At 51.1% G+C, this 19,146-nt stretch overlaps 1 protein-coding gene across 2 annotated transcripts in view; it reads right to left on the bottom strand.

Moving 5' to 3' along the window:
• Positions 1–19,146, bottom strand: part of NEGR1 (neuronal growth regulator 1) — a 169,262-nt gene that overhangs the window by 75,519 nt on the left and 74,597 nt on the right. For both annotated transcript variants that reach the window (XM_066325306.1, XM_066325307.1), the window contains exon 2: positions 18,117–18,349. In XM_066325306.1, the coding sequence (XP_066181403.1) occupies positions 18,117–18,349 (233 nt within the window). The remainder of the gene's footprint in view (positions 1–18,116; positions 18,350–19,146) is intronic.

Raw genomic sequence — 19,146 nt, 5'->3', positions numbered from 1 at the left:
TCCTGCGAATGCCAGCGCTGAACATTGTCACCCAAAGGACAAATCAACTCCGAATTCTCCTCCTGCAGCTGTTTAGAGCCTTGGGATGGGAGACCTCAATCCCAGCTGGCAGCACTGCACCCCACAGCTGCCTGGCACTGCTGGATCCTGGAACTGTGCACGCCCAGCCTGGGCTGGGGGACCCTAAATCCACCCAGTGCCACCCCTGCCATGGCAGGGACACCTCCCACTGTCCCAGGCTGCTCCAACCCCAGTGTCCAGCCTGGCCTTGGGCACTGCCAGGGATCCAGGGGCAGCCACAGCTGCTCTGGGAATTCCAGCCCAGCCCCTGCCCACCCTGCCAGGGAACAATTCCTGCCCAAAATCCCATCTAAATCTCCCCACTTTCAGCTTGAAGCCATTCCCTGTGTCCTGTCCCTCCATCCCTTGTCCCCAGTCCCTCTGCAGCTCTCCTGGAGCCCCTTCAGGCCCTGCCAGGCGCTCGGAGCTCTCCCTGGAGCTTCTCCTCTGAGGTGAGCACCCCCAGCTCTCCCAGCCTGGCTCCAGAGGGGCTCCAGCCCAGCACAGGATGTCAGACTGGCACAAACCCTCTCCAGGTTTTGCTGAAGCCACACAGATCTGATCCACAAGAAATATGGAGGCTTTTGCTGCATTTTGGGGCTTCCCATCAGGAACTTGCCACTCTTTCTGAGGGGAGATTGGAGCCGTGACATGGAAGAAGGTGCAGAATTTTCCAGACTTGCAGAGTGCAGATTAAGTGATTTCCTGTTAAGTATGAGCTTTGTTCCATTCCTAATTGACTGGGCCCTTCTTTAATCTGGGCTTTACAGCGAGGAAATTAAATCAAACCTCGTTGAAGATGTCTGTAAGTCTCGTTACAATGACACTGAGCAGGTCACAGCACTGATGCATTTCCAAAATAGAATTAGAAAAGAAATGAATCTGAGAGGTCCATTAATTAAAGTAACCCCCAAACAAGCCGAGAGGCGCAGCCCTGCTGCACAGTGTAATCCTGTCAAATGACAGAGGTGATACAATCTGAGCTGGGGCTCATGGCAAACGCTGGGTGTTGTTATTGCCAGTGATTTCCTGCGGAGATGGTCCTGGCCAGGGTAGAAATTGGCTTCCACAGCATTTCTGGAGCCTCACAGTTTGAGACAAATCAGGATTTCTGCTGTATCAGTACGCTGCTAATTTTTCTGCTGTTTGCTGGCTGATAGGGATCATTACATTCAGATCACTAAAATCTGTGGAATTTAGTAATTACAACTCAAATATACGTGCAGCATCACAATGGAAGGTTAATATTTATTAAGAATTAAAAATATGTTTGTTCTGCAGCCATATTTCTTCCCACACCTCTGAAGACACTGATCTAGGAGCAGATTTGGTATTTAAAACCTGCTCTGCTGAGCTTGGAGTGCACATTAAACCCATCACAGAGCTGCTCATGCCTCCCACCCAGATCACGTGGAGCTGTGAAGGTCAGGGGAAAAATTAAATAAAGCAGCAAATAAGCATTTATTCAGTAAATGGATTAATGGAAGGCCAAAGGAATGAGATAATAAAGAAGGATGAAAGAGGAATTTAACTCCCAAGCAAATTTGGTGTGCAGGGATCCAGCGTGGAAAGCGCTTTGCTTTTTTCTTTTTGAATGTTTAAATTAAAGCATTAATTTAATGTTAATGTTTGGAAGTAAACCCTTCCCTTTTTTGCACGATGCTTTTAGTTTAAACCTTCCTTTTGTGGCCAGGGTGTGTGACCAAAGGCCTGGGGAGCTGAGAGGAGTGGGGATGTTCAGCCTTGAGAAGAGAAGGCTCAGGAGAGGCCTGGTTCCCTCCCAGGACTGTCCTGGTTCCCTGCCAGGACCTGCAGGTTCCTGCCAGGACAGCCCCAGTTGAGTGCAGCCCCGTGTGCTGGGGGCTGGAGCTGTTTGTCAGGGCTGGCACCCAGGAGGTCCTGGCTGGGCTGGGTGGAATCACCATTCCATGATCCTGAGATTCCACAATTCCAAGATTCAACAATCCCTCAGTTCTGCAGTTCCTCAATTCATCAATTCTCAAATTCCACAGTTCTGCAGTTCCACAGTTCTGAAATACCCCAATTCTGAAATTTCACAATCCCACAATTCTACAATTCCAAAATTCCACAACTCCTCAATTCTGCGGTTCCACAATTCTGCCCTTCCTCAGTTCCTCAATTCCACAATTCTGAAATTCCACGATTCTACAGTTCCACAGTTCTGAAATTCCATAATTCTGAAATTTCACAGTCCCACAATTCTACAATTCCACGATTTTACAATTCCACGATTCCCTAATTCCACAATTCCAAAATTCCAAAATTCAATTCCACAATTCTGAAATTCTACAGTTCCACAGTTCCCCAATTCGCTAATTCCACAGTTCCACCAGCCCACCCCTGGCAGCAGCAGGACGTGCCCACGGCCATGGGGGTGCCCTCACACCCCCCCTGAGCCCGAGGGCTGCAGTGACACCCTGGGGACACCCTGGGGACCCCCCCATCCATCCCTGCCCTCGGGCACTGGGATCCATTCCCCGGCTCCTGTCCCTCCATCCCTGGTGAAATAAATCCTCCCTGGCAAATCAGGAAACTGTTCTCCTCCTCAGCCCTGGAAACAACACTGGTCCCCTAAACACGGACTGCCACACCCCAAATCCCTGATTTTATACTAAAACCAGCCCTAAACAGCCCCAAAAATTATTTCCAACGAACTCCTTTGTGTAATTGAACATCTTGCATCCCAAGCATCGACCATAAAGAAAGAAAATTGTGCTTTTTAGGCTGGTAAAAACATTTATCAATACTCACTGACAATTGCTCTGGTTTCTACACTTTTTGTTTTTCCTTTCACACTCAGATGAGATGAGCTCGCTATTTACAGAGCTGCGAAATGCCCCCACCACCAAGCCCTTTGCAGAGCGCCTTGAGCAGGGCTGTGAAATCAGGAGAGGTTTTCCAGCAGCAGCCCCCAGCCTGTGCTGGCACCAAGGCTCCAGCGGGGAGAGCTCCCGACCCTTCTGCCTTTGCATTGCCGTGATTAGTTCCTCCAGGCACTGTGATTGAAGAGCGTTGCCTAAAGGTCTCCACCTCCTCCTAATTAAACACAATTTGTCTCCAACACGGCAGCTTTGGCGAAGTGGGGCTGAGGAAATAAATGATGGGTGGGCTGGGAAGAGAGAAATGGTTTGATCTCGAGCCTGCATTTATTTCCAATCCTTGTCAGCGCCGAGGCGTGACAAAAGGTCTCCCACAAGTGGCACTTCGCTGAGTTTGGGATGAATTTTTTACCTCTTTGATGTCTGAGGCAGTGTAACCACACTCTCTGTAAATTCATGGGATGTCGTTGATGTCCAGAGCTGTGTTTTCACCGGGTTTCTGGGGTCAGTTTATTTGGGAGCAATTTGAAGACCTTACCAGGGCGTGAGTGGGAAAGGAATGATCCTGTTTGGGAATTCTGTGCCCTTGGGATGAGATTTGTGTCCCTTTCCCCCTTTCCTCCTGACAGGACATTCCTGGCCCGCACAGCCCCAGGAGCAGGAGGTGCAGCTCAGCTTCTCCCACTGCCTGGAAAAGCTTTCAGACACTCCACAGCTCCTTCCAGCCAGCAACACACTCTGCAATCAAAGCTCTGCCAGCTGCCTAATCACAGAAACGGAGCCAAAAGGTTACAGAGAGCAATAAAAATAAAAATAAAAATAAAAATAAAAATAAAAATAAAAATAAAAATGGTGTAGGCAAATCCACAGATGGCTGGGACAAGGAATTCTGCCCACCTGTATATTCTAGAACATGTGGGTTTATTGCAGGGCCGTGGGTAAAAGGGCCTTGCCTTCAGCCACCAGCCTGGGCTGGAGGGAATCCCAAAGAGAGAGGGAGAGAGAACAGCAGGGGAGAGCTGAGAGAGAAGGGAGAGAGAGAGCAAAGGGCAGGGGGAGAGAGCAGGAGAGAGCGAGAGCAGGGGGAAGAGGAAGGGGAAGAGAGCGAGGTCCTTGTTACAATACATGATATCTCCTTTTGTGATGAATATTCTAATTTACAGTGACCAACCAACACAAGACACAAAATCCTATAGAATCTACATACAGACTATAAGAACTACTACATCACCATACTGTGTTATATTTTAAACTCTAAAAACTACTCTTTAGACTTCTGTTTTACTACATTGACCTTTGGATCCCTCAGCCAGCAGAAAGGTGTTGTTCAATCAGAAGGGATTCTCCTTCAGCTAGACCATTGTTTTCAGGTTCTATAGGAACTAAGACTCGGTATCCTACAACTCAAAGTCAGCTCTCATTTCTATTTCGATTATAGGTTTCATATTTTCAGAATCTTTGATAAGCAATCATATTTATAAGGTTTCCCTGATTCATCTTCCCCAACAGAAGAGACCTGCAGGTGGCTGGAGCCAAAGCCCTCCCAGCTGGGCACTGGCTGCTGGCTGAGCAGAGGCACAGAGCAGCCCCGGGAATGGAGCTCCTCAGGGCTGGGACAGGCCTCTGGGAGAGCAGGAGAAATCCTCCCTTTCCTTCAGCACCAGAACAGGGGAATTTATCCCACCATTTCCTGGGCACTGGCACGGGCTGCCCCTGGCACTGCCCAAGGCCAGGCTGGATGGGGCTAAAGAGGAATGATCATGAAATATTAATGTGAGTATATCATAAATATAATAAAAATGTGATAAATAGGGAAACAGTCAGAGGTTTAAATAATACAAGGTTTTATCTGGTTAGAACCGGTGCTCCCCTGGGTTGTGTAACCAGCAGAGTGATTACTAAGGCAGGACAAGAAGAGAGGAGTTTGCCCAGGGTAAGAAAGCGACAGCTGAGGGGGACATTTGTCAGTTAAAACACAGCCTGGATAAATCTGAATAAACCAGTCTGAACATCTCCAAAACCTCCCGGTCCCAGGAAGCTCCTGGAGATCTCTGTGAGTGAGGAGTTGCAGAGTGAAAGAGGCCAAGGAAATATCCCATAAATACCCCGTAAATACAAAGTAAATACTCCGTAAATACCTCATGAATACCCCGTAAATACCCCATAAATAATACCCCATAAATACCCCGCAAATACCCTGTAAATACCCTGTAAATACCCCATGAATACCAAAACCCCCACAAAGATCCCAGCGCAGGGCTCCCTGCCCTCAGTGAGGCACCAGCAAACCTCCCCAGGCTGCCCAAATCATCTCCTGGGCCACCAGCACAGCCCACACTGGCCCTGCTCCTGCAGGAGGTGGCACTAAGCTGCTGTTATCACACAGGGCCACCCCCATTGTCCCCTAAAGCCCCTCTGTTCCCCCTTCCACACTACAGCCTGAATCCTGCAAGGTTCCATTCCCAGCCAGCAGTGACAGCACCAGCGTTTGCTCAGCCAGAAAAGCAATAAAATGTAATAATTCACAATAAACTCGGATTTCCCTTTCTTTATCCTCGCAGACAAAGGAAAATCCCAGGGTGTGCAGGCTGCTGAAGGGGCTGTGCAAGTTTAGAGTCAGGAAATCGGGGAATTATGGAATTTCCTGGCCTGGAGGGGTCCCCAAGGGTCATCATCCCACCCCTGGCCCTGCACAGACCCCCCAGTCATCCCACCCTGGAGCTGTGGCAGCCTTGGGGCACCCTCTGGGGGAAGAATCTTCCCCTAAAATCCATCCTAACCCTCCCCTGGCCCAGCTCCAGCCATCCCTGTCCCTGTCCCAGAGGCTGGATCTTGGGGGAACTTGGACACTCGAATTATCTTTTAAACACAAATTCCAACCTGAGTGGGCAAAGGGATTTTCACTGAAGGATTTCTGCCGCACGGGAAGTGCCAAGAGAAGAATTCTAGGCTGGAAAACTGGAGGTAAAAGCTCATCACTGCTCCTTACAGGCAAAATGAGAATATTAGAGGGTTGTGACAGGTAAACACTGATATACCTGTTGCTGCTCTTGCTGTCACAGGAACTAAATAAAAGAGCTGTAATGATTTGAGACGATTCCTTGTAACTCTGCATTTTTCCTTTTGGAGAATTCTACAGGTTCAGTCTCTCTCCAGCGAGCCTGAATGACAGATTTACATCGAATTCCCAAGATAGTTATTAAAATAATTTCCCTTGACAGTTCTCTGGCTGCATCACTCCCCCTTCTCTGGATCCCGACCATATGGCTCTGCTTACTTCCCATTTTTGGCGTTTTGCTCTGATGTGAGAAGCAATTCCTGGTCCTTTTCTCTCAGCCCCAGCTCTCTCCCACCCATCACAGTGAGCACAGACCCACGGAATATTCGGGGTGGAAAGGACCCGCGAGGGATACTGACTGCAGCTCCTCAGGGAATTCCATCACAGAGCTGCTGGAGGGGCTCACCTGGAGAAGGGAAGGTGCCCTGGTGCCCTTTTCCTGCAGGATCCGAGCTGCTCTCCTGGATCCGGCTCCCAGACAGCCCCACCCTGCTGGGGTGCTGCAGCTCCCCCGTCTGTGTGTTTGATTTCTCCCCGAGGCTCCTGCCCTCTTCTGTCCCTATTGGATTTCTCCTCGTTGATCCCAGAGTCTCTGAAATCCATCACCTGGGGTTTGCAGCCTGTTGTCACAAGCAGCAGCACTTTGATGTCACTGGTGAGTTACAGGGGTGTTTTCCCTGCTTCATCACCCCACCCATGCTCTGAAATCCCAACTGAGTCCTTCTGGGACCAGCCCAGGCCCGTCCAGACTGTCCCTCTCTCTGCACAGTGAATTACTGACTCTCTTCCCTCGGTGATACCTTGGACAAGCTCTGCACCCTCCTGATGCCTTAAATTTTATCTGTGCTGTGTCTCCCAGGTTCTGTGGTGCCCAGGGGTGAGCTCTGAGCTCACAGTCAGTGTCACTCAGCTCTGCACACAGCAGGGACACAAAACAAATTCTTCTCCTGCTGCACACCAAGGACAACCTTCAGCCCCAAAGCACAAACAAGGGTGGGCTGGAGGGAGGAACAAGAAGGATGGGACCTCACAGCCTGGAGCTGGAATGGGACAATTCAACCCCAATGTGCAAATGGACCAAAACTGATCAAAGTGTGAGACCTTGTGACCACGGAACCATTGTTGGGACTATTTGTAGTGGACCCTGGCTGCAGCCCTGGCCAGGTCCTGTCCTGCCCAAAGTGTGCCCTGAAGGCCTTTCAATAAATCCCTACTTTACTCTGTCCAGTCACTGTTTTGGCTCAGCCTTCCAAGGCATCACACCCTGCAGCATTTCAATCTGGCTGTCTCTAATTTTTGGAAGAGAAGGGCAGGAGCAGTCGTGTTTGCATCACTGCCAGGTGGAGATGTAACTCACTCCTTTCCCTGGAGGGGGGAGTTGGGCTGGGCTTTGGTGGGGGCAGCACCAAAAACTAATGTTCCTCATTCAGCTCCCATTGCCACGTGATGGCTTGTGAGCTTCTGGTTGTACTGAGCACAAATATGTCCTTTAAAAATATATAAATATTAGAAATATAGAAATTATCTATATCATTATCTATATCTATATCTATAGATATTAAATATATAAATACAGAAATATAGACATCTATCTGTATACAAATATTAAAATAATTATATACAAATATATGATATATAAAATATATATTTATATAAATATATAAATATAAAATATATAAATGTATACTTGCTCAGCAAGTAGACGTCTATCTACTATAGACATCTATCCGTAGACATCTATCTGTATACAAATATTAAAAAAAAATCTACAAACATATAATATATAAAATATATATTTTTATAAATATATACATATAAAATATATAAATATATACTTGCTCAGCAAGTTTCCAGTGCCTTGACTGAGCCCAGGGCAGGAAAAGTTTGTTCCCTGGATTAAGTCAGTGGACACGAATTTATTCAGTATTTATTTTTTGTTCCCTCTACAAAGCCCAGAAATTAGTACCGATTATCTAACACTGGAACTTGGAATTGCTTTCCACATGATTAATTCCTCCTCTGGAGCAGCCCCCGTCCCACGGAAATGTGTTGGGAGTGGTGTGATTTAATCTTGCTGACATTCCAACGGCACGGGAGCTGCTGCTATTAATGGGGATTAATGGCCTCATTAATATTCCTGTTCTCCAGACACTTAACAGTGAGTTAACACGGGCTGGTGCCTGCCCGGCAGTTTGGGGTGCTGAGCACGGGGGATCCGCCAATGGAGAATTCCCATGTCTCTGGGATTCCTCTGCAGGAAAAGGGGCTGGGAATTCCCTGGAGCCCCAAAGGGCCCAGCCCAGTCTTGGGATGCTCCTGAGATGTTCTTGGGATGCTCCGTGCCTTTCCGCCAGGGAACAGGCACTTTGCACGGGGCATTGTCCCATTGATAATGGCATTTTATTGGGATTTTATTGGGATTTTAGCGGTGCTGGCACTGGAAGGAGCAGCAGCTCCCTGGCAGGGCACTGCACTGCACTGACTGAAGGCCAGGAGAACATTTTCCCAGAATTTCAGGCTTGGAATTGCTGATGGATCAATGATAGATCCCCATCCTGCTCCCCTGGTCGGGTGCCAGATTCAGATCCAGGGCAGAAATCAGCAGAACTGAGAAACCACAAAGACCCTGTGCACTGTCCCTGTAAACTACTCTGTCTCCATAAATTACCCTGTCCCTATAAATTACCCTGTCCCCATAAATGACCCTGTCTCCATAAACTATCCTGTTCCTATAAACTACCCTGACCCTGTAAATTACCCTGTCCCCATAAACTACCCTGTCTCCATAAATGACCCTGTCCCTATAAATGACCAATAACCAGGGATAAATAAGGGATAAATCAATTCTGCAGGAGAATCCGGGGCAGGCAGAGGGGCTGTGGGGCTGAGCACTCCAAACTCTGCTTAATCAGGGACTCCAAAGGCTGCTTTAATTAGGGACTGCCCCTAATGACCCTGCGTGTCCCTCGGAGGGGACAGCCACAGCAGGGCCTCCTCTGGGCCAGGGCACCACGGCCTCAGCACCCAGAAATTAATAAATAAATGACTAAACAAAGACATTAACAAATAAATAAATAAAAATCTTGATTAATTCACGGTAATTGGGAGTTAGAAGCCACTAAACACATTCTGTTGGCCCAGGCACTGATGGTGGCCAGGACAGAATGCCAGGGGGGCAGTGGAGCTGCTTAAACCCCCTGGAAGTCGTTTGTCACCCTCTGGACCCAAATTCCATGGGGACATCCCTGTGACCCCCAAGGAGAGAGGCACAGGGACAGCTCTGAGAGCCCCTGGGGAGCCCAGAGTGCCCCAAAGGGGAGCAGCAGCTGCACCACCCAGCTCTGGGAATCACAGAATTTGGGGTCCCACATGGGGCTGCCCTGGGAGGGACATGAAAATTCACCCCATGCTCTGGGCCTGATGTTTCTGCTCTGAGAGATTTCAGCCTGCTGGCAGCTGCTGACTTTTTCCCAAGGAAAAATTTCTCAAGAAAGCTTCTTCTCAAAACCCATCCTAGCCAAAAACTCTCCTTTCTCAGAACAATCTTTCTCCAGTTGGTGTTTTGCTGTTTCTCTGGTTTAACCCATGGGATCAGAGAGGTGTCGTTCCTACTCACCAACCATGTTAAATCTGTGTGGGAACACCTTATCAAAGGCACTCAGAATTAGACAATAAAGCCTTTTTTCTGTGCTCTTTGCCTGCTGAAATATTTGGAGTCTTTCTTTCGTGTCCTACAGTAACACTGTGCCACCCCTGCCCTGGCAGGGACACCTCCCACTGTCCCCAGGCTGCTCCAGCCTGGCCCTGGGGACACTGCCAGGGATCCAGGGGCAGCCACAACTGCTCTGGGAATCCTATTCCAGGGCCTGCCCACCCTGCCAGGGCAGTGATGTCACAGTCACATTGTTCCCAAAAAGGCCTCCCAAATAACAAAGGCAATGAGAACATGTCCCTGAGAAGGTGAAAACCACGCAGCACCCAAATGAATGATCAATTCCACCAGGTCTCACAGAGGTCAGGGTGGGTGCTGGGGATTGTTTCCCCTCCTGTGGGTGGGCAGGAGCAGCTTGTTTCCAAAAATCAATGGGAGCTTTGAGCAAGGACTCATTTCCTGCTCCTAAAGGGCTCTGGCCATCCATGCTGAGCAGAGTTATGGAGGAAATAATTTGCCACAGCTTTCCAACCCCAAACCTGGGCCGAGGAAAGTTCCACTCACAAATTGCTGGTGTCACATCCAGGGATTTGGGAATATTTATGGGCAGAATATTTGGATGTGCTGGCTCCATCCAATTGAGTGGGAACACAAAACAAAGCCTCTGCTTTGAAGTGTTTCAGCAGGAAGACTTTTCCTCCAAACCAACCCTTTCATTGTGCATTGGAAGCTCGTGTTAATTATAATTCCTTTTGCCAGGGTCTGCTTTACACAACAAAGCTAATCTGCCAGCTCTTAAGGAAATTTCCCTGTTTTCTCTTGCAGATGATAGAAGGGGAAATAATATCATGTTTTAAATGCAAAGTGGGGACGATTAAAATTTCTGCCTAAATAAAATAAGAACATTTCTGAGTCCTAGAGACAACAAAACAAGTAATCCACGGGGGTCAACAGAATAGCTCACAGTTTTCTCTCTACTCGAGCCTTTGGTATTACAAAGCTTTTTATAAGTAAGCAATTTTTAGCTGTTTATTCTGCTCCCTGTAATGTCTTCAGCAGCGCTGGCCTTGAGGCAGGTTTGGAATCAGAGGATCAGGAACACTCTGGTTTTATCCAGCTCCTCAAGTGCCTCTTTATCCATTCCAATCTGCACACTCACATTCCAGTTCACGTCTCTCTCATGAGGTTTGTGTCTAATCCTTTCCTTATAAATGAACATATTAACCTGAAGGGAGAAACGTTCAAAACATCAGGTGGGGGGAAAGAGAAAAAAAAATTAAAAAAAAAAAAAAAAAAGCCAAAACCTGCAGTAAAAGAAGAGATTCTGTGCATGCATCTCCTTGAGCACAGCACTGAGAATGCACCGTGGGGCTGGGCTGTGCTGCCTGCACAAATTCCCCAGCTTTATCTGAATAGCTGGGATGAACGGCCCGTGATAAGTGGGGATAATCGGAGCTGGAGTCATATTATGGGATTGTATTACCAATCAATGGCGGGTGGTTTGAACTTTGCTGTCGTTTCCTGGTCTGGAGCTGAAGATCTTGTGCTATTTCTGGTCCTGGTTCCTGCCTCACTGACTGTGCCACGCAGGAGATGGAGCCCCGGGAATTTCACTCACGGGGTTTGTGTTGTGTGGCTCCTGCAGGGAATCCTCAGAGCATTCCCCAGGAGAGCTGCTCCCAGAAAGGAACAGGGGATGTTACAGGGCTGGGGTCACAGGGAACAACAGCAATCCCACCCAGCAGGAAGGGAGAGAAATCAGGGAATCACAGAGTTCGGCAGCTTGGAAAAGCCCTCCCAGACCATGGAGTCCAACTGCTCCCAGCAGTGCCAAGGCCACCCTGACCGTGTCCCCAAGTGCCACATCCACAGGGCTTTGGGATCCCTGCAGGGATGGGGCTCAGCCCTGCCCTGGGCAGTTGGGCCAGGGATGGAATACACCTTCCAAGGAAAACTTCTCCTGATCTCCAACTGAAACCTGTCCTGGGCAGCTGGGCCAGGGATGGAATACCCCATCTAGGAAAAACTTCTCCTGATCTCCAACTGAAACCTGTCCTGGACATCTGTGCTAGGATTGGAATATCCCTTCTAGGAAAAACTTCTGATCTCCAACTCAGCACTGCCCTGGGCAGCTGGGCCAGGAATGGACAACCCTCCCAGGGAAAACTTCTCCTGATCTCCAACTCAGCAGTGTCCTGGCCCAGCCTGGGGCTGTTCCCACTGCTCCTATCCCTGTCCCCTGGGATCAGGGCATGTCCCTCCCCAGCTGTCCCCTCCTGTGTCCCTGCACCCCTGCCAGGTCAGGGAAGCACAGATCTGCTGCCCTGGAATCTTTTGATGGACAACTGTAAAGTTTTCTTCACGCCTCTAGGGAAGCTGTACAATCAAAGATCTACTCGTTCACATGGAGATTTCCCAGGCAGGAAACATTCCATCCCAACCCTTTAAAGCTGCCTTTCAAAGCCCTCACAATTCAATCCTGCAGGATGAATCTGCCACTTTACTTCTCAGTTGTTTTTTCAGCGTCTCCAGAAATCTTCCTAAATTAGCTGCATACATTCCTTTTAGAGACAGGCATTTGGTTCTGCTCTTTCCAACTGGTGGATTTGGCCGCTTGCAAATACCAGATATTGTCATCCTCCTCCCTTTACCCTTTCTTAGGCTGTAAAATCGGAATCAAACCATGGGGGGTTGGAAATAAGGAAGGAATGTGCAGAGCAGAGGAGGAAATGCTCCTCGTGTGAGGAGTGTGAGCAGGAGCTGCTGTGCCAGAGCCATCCCCACCCCTGGGGCTTCTCCCTCAGCCCCCAGCACAGCTCAGAGCACACGACATTTCTCTTCTCCACGTTCCCAGCTCCTACACCCAAGCCAAGGTGTGCCATGGAATAAATTCCATTGGAAGAATGGCATCCTCACACCCTGGAGGTGGGGCTCAGGGAGAAAAATGCTCTGTTACTATTTCCAGTTTCAGAAATCCAGTTTCATAATCCAGTTTCATTTCTGATTTCATAAATCACCTTGCCCAGCTCTGGCCCCAGCCCCGTTCCCTGCCCTGGACATGCCCCAGCTCCCCTTTCCCAGCTGGTAAATCCTGGGACACTGTGCTGAGGGTCCTGTGCATCCCCAGAACCTTTCCAGGATGCTGCTCCTGTTTCCCAGGGCAGCCCCGAGGCCAAGGGAGCTCCTGCTCTGAGCCCAAACATCCATTTTCCCTGGCAGAGTCCCAGGCTGTCAAAGTGCTTCAGGTTTGTATTTCTCCTCTCCCCTCTGCTTCCCCTATGAGCCCCTTCCCCTATTGCTGTTGGTGGTGTTCATTGGTGAGCTGCTCTCCTGGGGTGGGACATTCCTGCCCCATAACTCCCCCAGTTGCAGAGGGGCTGGCACACCAGGAGCTGGGGCAGCAGCGTTTGCTGAGGCTGAGCTGGCACCAGGGACACCAGCCAGGGCCCTGCCAGCACCCAGGGTGACAGCCCCAGCTCCAGGGTGACAGTGCCAGTGCCCAGGGTGACAGTGCCAGCACCCAGGGTGACAGTCCCAGCGTCCAGGGTGACAGTGCCAGTGCCCAGGGTGACAGTCCCAGCACCCAGGGTGACAGCCCCAGCGCCCAGGGTGACAGTCCCAGCGCCCAGGGTGACAGCCCCAGCGCCCAGGGTGACAGTGCCAGTGCCCAGGGTGACAGCCCCAGCTCCAGGGTGACAGCCCCAGCGCCCAGGGTGACAGTCCCAGCGCCCAGGGTGACAGCCCCAGCGCCCAGGGTGACAGCCCCAGCTCCAGGGTGACAGCCCCAGCTCCAGGGTGACAGGATTGTCAGAGCAGGGACACACAAACCCACGGCACGTCCCTTCCCTCCTCCAGGGAGAGCAGCAGCAGCACCACTGCAGGTCCCAGGGTCTGCACCGGGCGGGAAGGCAGAGCCAAACGGAGCCTCTTTCAAACAGGGGCTTTGGAATGGGCTGAGGCTAAAGAGGAGGAAATAGCAGAAATCCAGTGGAATAACTGAATGTTTCAGAGAGCTCAGGCAGGTCTCATGTTCCCGCCCGGGCTGCAGAACTCCAGGAGCACTTGTGGTGAGGAAATGATGGCAATGAATCCCAGGGTAATTCCTGCCCCAGAAGCTGTCATGGCAAGGGGACGTTCCCAGAGGGGCACTGGGGACAGCCAGGACTGTGGCACTCAGATGTCACCGAGACCTGCAGAGGGCCATAAACCAAATGTCACCACCCCAACACTCCCCCAGTCCATTCCTAAATAAACTCTGGGGGAAGTGTCCAAACGAGGCTGCCCTGGGGTGAAGTCATTGTCCTTTAAATAAAGGGAATAACAATTTAAACCAGCCCAGCAGGATTTGGTCCCATCAACGCCAATGAAACATCACTCTACAGTAATTCCCATTGTTCCAAAGCAGCAGATTCCTCCTGTCTTTGCCTTAATCCCATAAAACCCCAGGACACAAAGAGTCTCAGCCAGCAGCTCAGGATGCTGCATTCCCATTCCTCCCAAAACCTCCATGACCCCATCCTTCAGGCTGGTTTGGGATCCTTTGGGCAGCCTGGGGCTCCCAGGACATTCCCAAAGGACATCCCCAGCTGGGTGCCTTTGTTTCCCTGAGGGAGGGAGATTATAATTATTTTCTTTAACACAAGCTGGGTTCTAAGGGGTGAGGATGGTTCATTTTTTAGCTTTATCCCATATTTTTTCCTCCTCCTGTGCCTGGCACTGCCATATGACACAAGAAGTTCCTGGAAGACCCTTTGGGCCCTGCTGAAGGCACCTGTAGCAAGACTCTCAGGTGTCACCAACAATCCCACTCCAGTAAGTTCAAGGGAACAGAACCAACACTCCTCAGGGAAAACGATCATTTGGGGTGGATTTTCTTCAAGGTGAGAGGAAATGATCACTTGGGGTGGATTGTCCTCAGGGTGAGGGGAAATGATCCTTTGGGGTGGATTCTCCTCTCCCTGCAGGTCCCTGGCAATGGGAATTTCAGGCCCACGGTGGAAAGCCGTGGCTGAAGCAGCCCCACCACGGCAGAAGGAGGAGTTTCAGATGAGAGCAGCCCTGCTGCACTCCAGATTGAACATCCCCCATCCCACCCTGTGAATAGACCACCTCACACCTCATGCACTGCTGTGCCCCCTGCCTGGCAGAGCAGGGCACAACCACTCCCAGTGAATTTGGAGTGAGAGATCCCCCACAGCCTCTGGAGGGACAAGTGTGGAACGGAGGGAAACAGGCAGGAGTCCTGGGAGAGGCTGCCCTCAGCCCCTGCTGGCGCCCAAAGGGCACACACAGGGGATGGCCAGCCTGAGGATGCTGCTGCTGGGACACAGAGGGACCTTTGGGGGCTCTGGGTCACAGAACAAACCCCCCGTGGCTATGTTCCCCCTCCAGAAGTGCTCCTCCAAGCCTTTTCCTCCCTGGGCTCCCCAGGGACAGCACAATTCCAGCGCCTGGCACCAGCCAGTTCATTTTATAAAGGCAGCTGACACCCTGCTCTCGAGTGCTGGCAATTGAAAAGAGGAATGGATTGTCAGTTTTCTCTGGGAAGTGGTTGTTAGATGATTTTAAAGTCTTTTGCATATTTATTTTGTCCCACTTTAAATAAATTTGGGGAAGATTTATCTCGTTAGCTTCAAATGCAAGTCCCTCTTGGCCCGGCTGAGGAAACAAATTAGACTTTGCAAACATTGCAAAGACTAAATCAATACATTAATATTTAGGGGACATTAAGGGGGTTTATTAAACAGAAAAAAAAAAGGGCCTGGAGTATTACTTTGGGAACATTATACATGTTTAAATAAAAACCCGAGGTTGTGGTTCCTGACGGAATCTATAAAAGGCGTTTCCAGGGAGAAGTGAATTATTCAGAGCTCCATGCAGGAGCAGGGTCCTGCAGGGGGAGGTGGAGCCGGGGGCAGCACAGAGCAGGGCTGGGTGGGAACAGAGAGGGACAAGGATAAGGTGGGAAATTGTGATGGCAGCAGGGTCAGTGTCCCTGATCCCTGACTGGGGACCGCCGGGAGCAGGGGCTGGGGAAGGCACAGGGGACACAGAGGGGGGCACACACAGGGCTGGGAGCTGCCAGAGCAGTGACCTGTGCCAGCTGTGCCCCGAGATCCCAGCACAGCCCAGACCTGATCCAGCTGTGCCCCCAGACCCCAGCACAGCCCCAGACCTGATCCTGATCCAGCTGTGCCCCCAGACCCCAGCACAGCCCCAGACCTGATCCAGCTGTGCCAGAGGATCCTGGTGCTGTGCCAGCAGCAGTCCACACTGGGGGGACATGGGGACACAGAGCTCAGCCCTGTTCTTGGGGACACCACGGCCACAGGCCTGGCCCCAGGGTCACTGTCACCACTAAATGCCATCACCCCAAAGCCCAGCCTGGCTCCAGGGTCACTGTCACCTGTCCCAGTGATGACCCCATCACCCCAAAGCCCAGCCTGAGGAGGCAGTTTGGACTTTGGTAGGATAAATGCCAGACCAGAAACGGCAGAAAGCAAAACCTTTAGTAGAAAAATCCCCAGAAACAGCGTGGCCAAAGGAAATTTGGGTTTTCACTTTGCTGTGACAAACATCTGATCTTTAAATCACCTGCAGCTCGTGACTTTGCAGATGCAGCACCTGGCACTGAGATAGACTGAGCTGATTACAAACTGCTGCCACCCAAACTTTCAATTAATTACTTCATAATTCTCACTCCTTTTTAATAAGGTCACTGAAATTAAGTTCACTGGATTATCTTCCTCTCTTTTCATGTGGTTTTCCCTTCACAGCTGTAAACGTGGGCTAAAGACACAAGTTCTTCTTTCTCCGATATCTCAGTTACTATTTCACTACACAAAGGAGTAACTGCAGTGAGTAACACCGACCCAGACTTGACCTGGTAGTGTCCTGAACGTGCTGTGCTGGCTCTGGCATCCACAGGGATTGGGGAGCCCAAAATTCCTTGGATGATCTCAGGATAACTCCTTGTGTCACCCCCTGAGAATTCCCTGTGTCACCCCAGGAACCCCTGGAGCCGCAGAGGACGTTCCAGCCCCTCACACAGCCCTGGGCTTCAGGCTCCTGATGTCAGGGAACACAGCTGGGGGGCAGGGAGTCCCTGCTGGAACAGCCCCCCCAGAGCTGCCCCGTGCCCACCCTGTGCCCACCCAGAGCCCTCTGGGCCACCTCCAGCTGTTCCTGGGACACCTCCAGGGATGGGCATCCAAACCTCCCTGGGCACTGCCGATCCCTGAGCTCCCTTTCCATGGGGAAATTCCTGCTGCTGCCCACCCTGAGCCTCCCCTGGCCCAGCCTGAGGCTGTTCCCTCCTCTCCTGTCCCATCCTGTCCTGTCCCCTCCTGTCCTGTCCCATCTTGGGGCTGTCCCCTCCTGTCCTGTTCCATCCTGGGGCTGTCCCCTCCTCTCCTGTCACATCCTGGGGCTGTCCCCTCTCCTCCTGTCCCATCCTGGGCTGTCCCCTCCACTCCTGTCCCATCCTGGGGCTGTCCCCTCTCCTGCTGTCCCTGTGTCCCAGCACAGCCCCAAACCGAGCACTGATGGATCTGGAATCCACTCACAAAGGTCCCAAAGAGCCTCAGTGATATTTAAATCAGCAGACACACCGAGCTCAGTCCCAGCCCAGAATTCCTGCAGGATTCCAGAGGGGCAGGAGGCTGGGGAGGGGCCTCACCCCGTCATTCCCAAGGGGTTTCCATGTCCCACACGGATTAACAGGGATTGCCAGTTCAGTCCTGCCCCTTTTTATATTCATTGCTTTATTACTCATAAAAATGCAAAGGAAAATGTTAATGATGATTGCACCAAAGACTAATAAGTTAAAGCCTTAGGTTATACTTTGCATTTCTGAAGATATAAATGCAATTGCCTAATAATTATGCATATTTTTAACTATTGAGTTATTATTTCTCTATATGCTCCTAGTTAGCCTAATTAATTTTAAGCTCCTGTTGATATATTTTATACATGCAATTAATTTTCGACCTGCCTTTTTTTTTTTTTTTTTTTTTTTTTTTTAGCCCTTGCATGGGAGGGCATTAATTATTAGAAGACAATCAAAACCAAGAATTGTTCACCCTGGAACAATACAATAAATAATAAATCCACGTGAAAACTGACACCAGAGCTGTGAAGAGCTGAGAGCAGGGAACAGTCTGGGGGAAATACAGGGAAGGGAAGGGAAGGGAAGGGAAGGGAAGGGAAGGGAAGGGAAGGGAAGGGAAGGGAAGGGAAGGGAAGGGAAGGGAAGGGAAGGAAGGGAAGGGAAGGGAAGGGAAGGGAAGGGAAGGGAAGGGAAGGGAAGGGAAGGGAAGGGAAGGGAAGGGAAGGGAAGGGAAGGAAGGGAAGGGAAGGGAAGGGAAGGGAAGGGAAGGGAAGGGAAGGGAAGGGAAGGGAAGGGAAGGGAAGGGAAGGGAAGGGAAGGGAAGGGAAGGGAAGGGAAGGGAAGGGAAGGGAAGGTGTTTGAAGTTTCCCACCCACAGCCCAGGTTTCCCTGGCCTACCTTGCACAGTGAGGTGCACCTGCATGGTCCTGGGGGTGTACTGGGTCTGCACGGAGCAGGTGTAGGGCCCGTCATCGGTGACATCCACGTCCTGGATCTGCAGGCTGTACTCCCTCGTGTTGGTGGTGGCGATGGACACGCGCGGATCCACCGACCACTTGTCATTGCCCGCAAAGATGATGCTGGAGCGGTTCAGCCAGGCCCCTTTGGAGGTTCCATCCTCCAGGTAACACCTGGGGAGAGGGAGACTGTGAGCAGGAGCTGCCAGTGCCGGGTTTAGACTGAGCACAGCTGGGATTTCTCAGAGCTGAACTCACACCAGGAGTCCTTTGTTAGCCCAGAGCCATCCCAAAGCCCAAAGCCCGGCTCACAGACACGGTGAGCACAGACAGACCTGTCTGCTCTGCTCTTCCTGCCCCTTTTCCTGCTGGGAGAGGCTGCTGGGGCAGCAGGAGGAAAGCCTCAATTAGTCCTGGCTGGGCTGGCCCAGCCCTAGCCCCTGCAGCCCCAGCCCTGGGGTCAGCCCCAGCCCTGTGTGCTCCTGGAACATCCCTGCCCTGCTCCTGAGGCACAGCCACCTCCTGCTGCTGAGCTCAGCAAACAAGAGACTTTCCCAGGAAAAACTACCCAGAGATCAGAGAATCCAGTCAGAGGGTTCACAGAACCCCAGAATCCCCCAGGGCTTTGGGTGAGAAGGGACCTGACAGTTCACTCCAGCCCATCTCAGTTCATCCCAGCCCAGCTTAGTCCATTCCAGCCCAGCCCAATTCATGCTATCCCATCCCAGCCCATCCCAGTCCATCCCAGCCCAGCTCTGTCCACCCCAGTCCACCCCAGTCCATCCCAGCCCATCCCAGGCCGGGTGCCCAGGAGGCGCAGGGCAGCTCCTGTCCCTCGGGGTGGAAATGAGGGATCCCGGGTCGGGAGAAGAGGCAGCAGCAGCTTTATCCCGCAGCTGCTGTGAGGCTGAGCCCTCCTGAGGGCCCGGGGCTGTTTGAGCCCGGCTCAGCCCCGGCTTTCCTCCCCCAGC

Source organism: Sylvia atricapilla, chromosome 9, assembly GCF_009819655.1.
Source record: "Sylvia atricapilla isolate bSylAtr1 chromosome 9, bSylAtr1.pri, whole genome shotgun sequence".
NCBI classification, from domain to species: Eukaryota; Metazoa; Chordata; class Aves; order Passeriformes; family Sylviidae; genus Sylvia; species Sylvia atricapilla.
Note: the sequence above shows the minus strand (reverse complement) of the source record. Positions and strands in the feature narration are given on the sequence as shown.